This window comes from Sinocyclocheilus anshuiensis, unplaced genomic scaffold, assembly GCF_001515605.1.
Source record: "Sinocyclocheilus anshuiensis isolate Anshui unplaced genomic scaffold, SAMN03320099.WGS_v1.1 scaffold980, whole genome shotgun sequence".
In the NCBI taxonomy this organism is placed as follows: domain Eukaryota; kingdom Metazoa; phylum Chordata; class Actinopteri; order Cypriniformes; family Cyprinidae; genus Sinocyclocheilus; species Sinocyclocheilus anshuiensis.
Window position 1 is genome coordinate 132,082 of NW_015552596.1, and position 5,887 is coordinate 137,968.

General features: G+C 36.8%; 1 protein-coding gene across 1 annotated transcript in view; it reads left to right on the top strand.

Annotated features, from left to right (window-relative positions):
• The first annotated feature begins 505 nt into the window (after positions 1-505).
• The window catches only part of LOC107665647 (ras/Rap GTPase-activating protein SynGAP-like), a 116,718-nt gene continuing 111,336 nt past the window's right edge, over positions 506-5,887 (top strand). The window contains exon 1 of the mRNA XM_016456614.1: positions 506-772. Within this exon, the coding sequence (XP_016312100.1) occupies positions 751-772 (22 nt within the window). The 5' untranslated portion in view covers positions 506-750. The remainder of the gene's footprint in view (positions 773-5,887) is intronic.

Below are 5,887 nucleotides of genomic sequence, written 5' to 3' on the forward strand. Positions count from 1 at the left end.
TTCATGCCTGCTTTATTCAAATCCCAATAAGCCTATGAGCAATAGGCTAGTAATAGTGATAGGCCTACTTTGCCTTAGCTAATGTATAGGCCTACTGTACAATTAAAGGAAAGCACTGAAAGTGGAGTTTTAATATTTAGCTAGTCTGTAGTTTGAGTTTGGTTTTTAAAAAATAATATAAAAAAAGTTTATATTTGAGGTTAAATTCTGTAAGATTTCACATCGAGGTTCAAATGAACTGTCCACTCATTGTGTAACTTGAGAATCAACAGCGATGGCATCATAGAGATACATGATGCACATCACCGTGATTACCATATCCGTATTCGGTGGTATTTAATAGTCATGTGACTCTATGGGGCAATATATCACATCACATTAACAGACATACACACAGTGCATTTAGGTCGATCTACACTGGTAAACGCGCACACACATACACGCGCGCGCTCTCCCTTCACCGCCCCCTCTCTCTCTCTCTCTCTCTCTCTCTCTCTCTTCTTCATCACTCTTGTTTTGCGCGTGTGTGATATGTGATGTGATACACGGGCTGTAATCATTCCAATGGCTCTCGTCGACCATGGACGATGATTTTGTTTCGGTTTTTCCATTCGCATCACGGGAATATCGCTCCAGCATCGACGCAGTCCATGAGCACAAGGGGGTTTTCGCTTCTTTTGACTGTTGAAGGATATTTTTGAATGTCGAGAGACTGAAGAGACACGGAGACGCGTTCAATGCCGTTGGAACATGTCATATGTTCCCTTTCAAGGTAAGAGGGCTGATGGATTTCTGCTGCATCCCCCGTGTTCCTCCCTCAGCATCCTCCTGCGCTAGAGTACCACTGATGCTGCTACTGCTGCTGATGCTGATGCTCTCAGTGATGCAGGTGGAGGACTGCTGTCATTTTATCACTCCCAAGTCCACACACTTTCTGTGTGCTCGTGAGGGAAAGAGACCCTTCTGCCCCCGTTTTACAATCGGGTTAAGAACCTGCAAACCGTGCAGGGTCTCTATTGCAAGTCCATCCCACTGCATGGAAGCTCACTGGCTAGAGGAATTATCTCGAATTGTGTGTGTGTGTGTGTGTGTGTGTGTGTGTAAGAGAGAGAGAGAGAGAGAGAGATGGCTCAGACGCTCAGTACGAGAAATATCCTTTCATTTGGATACTTTTTGCATCTGTGCTCTGAGTTTTGTGAAGTAGTTGACTGGGAGATGCCACTGCTTTGAAGGGAATGAGCTTAAAGCCATTGCTTCCGTTTGCAACGGTGCATCTGTATCTAATAACAGAAGGCGCATCAATACACTTCAACAGTCACTTAATAGTTTTTAAATAGTGTATTGCTGTTTTATACACTTGAGTGAGGGGCACTGACTATCCATTCATCATTTTTTATTCATTTAATATTAAAAGGCGCTTAAGTGGTTTTGCATTTTGATATTTTATGAGGAGATAACTTAATATTTTTGAATAATGTCAGTTCAGTTCTTGAATATGAGCGCAGTAGGTTATGCTATTGCATAATGTTATTGAAGACAGCATAAATGGTCGCTTTGAACACTTATATATGATGTGATGAAAAAGTGAAAGATGACTAACTGGGTTAAGTAACTTGACCACTGTCAGTTCAAAGTCATTTTTGAAAAATTTGAAAAGTGATTTTTAAGAATGCATGTGCCTGATTTCCACCTAATTTGTTTTCAATTTGTTTAGCAAAGAAACTTTCCTAATATATATATTTTTTCTTTCCTCCTGATGTTTGTTCCATTTGGTAGAATAATTGTTTTGGAGTTGTTGGAACACTTTCAACAATAGACCCAGTGCCGTATTAAAGTTTAAAAATAAAAACTAGGTTGTAAAAGTACGGGCGTTCAATGGATTGTAGGCTGTTTTTTGACAACATGCCGAGTGTTCAACTGATGAAACGTATTAATAAAAAAAAACAAAATAATAAATTATAAATTAAGTGAAATTGTATGACAATTATGTGATTTAGGTCCTTTACAGTGTGTGCCATTGTAAAGATCAATCCCTCACAGCCTCTTTCTGCGGTGTTAAATTCAATATGGCGTCTCAGACTAACTGTGCTAACAGTCTCATCATGTGAAAATAATACTATAATGCTGACTTCAATACTTTTGTTGTCTGTTATTAATGTCCACAAACATTTTGAAGTGTGTCACTGCATTTTCACAGTATGGTCACTATGTCGTTTTGCTGTAAAGACTATCATGGTCTTGTTGGTTCTTCATTGGTGAAGAAGGAACACCAGTTTAGTCTCATGTAGCCAGAAACTGACTAGCTAAATATTTCGTTTTGATGTGCTTTTAAGGTGGAGGTTTACAATACATACATATGTTTTTAAAACAAAAAAGTCGTGGCCTAACGGTTAGAGAGTTGGACTCGTAACCCAAAGGTTGCGGGTTTGAGTCTCGTACTGGCAGGGATTGTAGGTGGGGGGAGTGAATGTACAGCGCTCTCTCCCACCGTCAATACCATGTACCAATACCAATACCTTGAGCAAGGCACCGAACCCCCAACTGCTCCCCGGGCGCCGCAGCAAAAAATGGCTGCCCACTGCTCCGGGTGTGTGTTCACGGTGTGTGTGTGTGTGTGTTCACTGCTGTGTGTGTGCACTTTGGATGGGATAAATGCAGAGCACTAATTCCAAGTATGGGTCACCATACTTGGCCACATGTCACGTCACTTAAAAAAGTATATCAGATAATGGTGCTGTAGTCTTTACAAATGGAAAATGTGTATTGACTGGAATGAAAACTGGAAAATACAGCTCTCTACATGTGCACTATTTCCAGGTGGACTGTTAAACAAACTTTATGTCCATAAGCAATGGCGTTTTTGCTGGATTGAGGAAGTTCTTTCCAGTTTTGTGTGTAATATGCATCAGGCATTGAGTAAACAGACTGTAAGTGAGACTAGTCAAGTTCAGCAAACTTTTATTTGCGTATTTGCATTCTCATTAGCATAGTCATGAGATTGGGCAGAGACCTCATGAATAAACACAGCAGATGTAGAGCTTACTATGCAATTTTCTCATTATTGACATTTCAAGCTCTTTGATTTCTCTTTCAGGACTGTTTCAGCTACTTTTACTCATATTTACTAACATGATTTCCGTAGAATTTGGGATTAGCATGTTGCTAAGATAACTACGCAATACTCTAATAAGCACAACATTACACAGGACACTAAAATATTGGATTTAATAGTCCATTCCAATTAGATTCTGCATTGTTCTTCAGTATTGAATGAAGTAGTACAATATAAGTATCAAGACGATGCCTTAAAATGCAGGATAGGTAGTTCACTATTTTTTGGAACAGAGCTTCTGACTCATTTTGGCTGCAGCAGAGCAGAATAAATCAAGTTCACTGTACTCTGGGGTTTTAGTATTCACTCTAGGACCACATAAGAAGCCTGCAAGAATCAAGCAACTATTCCCTTATAAAGCCAACCTTATAGTAATTTAATTATACTCAGATGTTTAGCCTTCAGGATGACTTAACAGGCTTCTGTTGAAATGACGGTCTCCCCATTTTGATTCGTTTTTAACTATTCATGTTGCCAGAGGGTCATTTAGGGCCAGAAAACTTAAAGGCAGAATAGAACCAATGATACTGCATTCGACAGTCATTTTCAGTGGTAACATTTTTAATGAAGTGGTTTATAGTAAATGTATAAGGCTGTTCAAGTGTTTGGGTTCAGTAAGATTTTCTTTTCTTAATAATAGAAAAAAATATATATTTTATAATATAAAATTCAGCTTTGATATAGTTATATTAAATTGTAATAATATTTCACAATATTACTGTTTTTACTGTATTTTCATCAAATAAATGCAGCCTTGATGAGAATAAGGCTTCTTTCAAAAACATTTAAAAAAGACATGCCTATAAACATTACGTGATGAATTAGTGGTATTTTATAAGAATCTTGCATTTAAAATGGTGAAAAGTGAAACTACTTTATCAATGCTCTGCACATTGTAATGAGAATAAATGCAGTGAACGAAACATAATTAGTGTTTTTTGCCAAGTCAAGTCAAGTCAAGTCACCTTTATTTATATAGCGCTGTTAACAATACAGATTGTGTCAAAGCAACTGAACAGAGACCAAGGCAAGCATCATTTTTATTGTTGCTCATACTCAGGGATAGGGATTTGAACAAACCTCTGCCCTTATTAAACTAAACTCATCCTGTGGTCATGAGATTGTTGAAAAGAGGTGTGCTATTACTTTGTGATGTGCGATCACTGACGTGCAGTTTTTACCCATAGTCTATAGACCATATTTAGGAACCTAGAATATCATAGAGGAGGTGCAACCATATAATAATGTGCTAAAACACTCAGAACATGTTAGCAACTGCATAGAAGTGATGTGGCAACCACCCGCAACAGCCTGGCATTGTGGCGTGACTTTTGCATTGGTAAGCACCACTTACATTTTGCTCAGAAAATGTAAAAATAGTTGTTTGCATTGTTTTAGTATAGTTAAGAGAAGAATGAAACTGCATCCTGATGCCTTTTATTCTTGTAAACTCCCTGTCAACAGTGTTTCTCTATGAATCAGATGTCATTGCATTATGTTGTGTTAACCTGTTATCACACTTTCCCCCTCTTTACCAGCGTTAAGGAAGCTATTTTGAAACTGTACAGTAGAATGCCAAGCTACAAACTAGTTTAATACTGTCTAAACTGCAGTTTAGTACAGTCAAACCACTCTTTTAAATAAAGTGGCTGCACTGTGTTGCTAACAAGAATTATTTAACCTTTAAGGGAACAATATCATTTTAAATTCAAAAGATTATTTTAATACTTTTATTCAGATTTTAAAATGTTCTAATTGCTGAATTTAATTTAATTGGCACAAAAACATCTACATATATAAACTAGGCTGATTGCATTAAATTGAACCACAATGTACACTTTTAAAAATAAAGGTTCCAAAAGTGAGTTTTTGCAGGGTTGCAATAGAAGTAGTATTTTAGATTCCTCAAAGAACCTTAATGTGAACAAATCTTAAAACAGCCATTTTTTTCCTTAGTGTGAAGAACATTTTTATATTCTAGAAACATTTTGTGCAATGGAAATGTTCTATGGATGAATGCCACGAAAGAACCTGTATTTTTAAGAGTGTAACTGCTAGGATTAGTCAACAGGATTTTATTTAACTGAAATGAACACAAACAGTATCATTTAATTAAATATTTCACTTCAAAAGAGAAGATGCGGGAGTTATGTTTGATGCAGTGAATCTCTTATTTAGGTGAACCATCTTAGGCGAACTGATTCACTGAAAGAATCAGATTTTCTAATGCTGCATATGACATACTTGTGAAAAAATCTAGCTTGTTTATGGAAAAACTAGACTATTATGAAACCAGCTAAGCTACATTCCTAAAAATAAAGGTTCCAAAAGGTTGTTTTCGCAATGTTACCATAGAAGAGCCATTTGTGGTTCCCCAGAGAACCGTTCACTATACTGTAAAAAAATGATTGTGATTTTAACAGTAAAAGACTGTAAAAATGCTACAGTAAAAACCTGTTAACTGGTTAACAGTAAGTTTCCATACTATATACGGTGAATAAATGTAATTACATTTAAGTTTATTGCATTATTTCAGTATCACGTGTGTCCCCATTATGAGGTTTAGTGTTTATGTGAATGACACTGCACCTTCTATATATAAGTATTGCCCTCCTCAGCTCATAGAAAAGCTGTTTGTGATGAGCTTTGGTTCATCATGTGACTTTCTCATCACCACCAGTTTTTGGTGGTTATCAGTCCATTACAATGGTTCAAAACAGATATTAACACTTCAATATGTTGGTTTATTAACATTACATCAGTTAATGAAATACG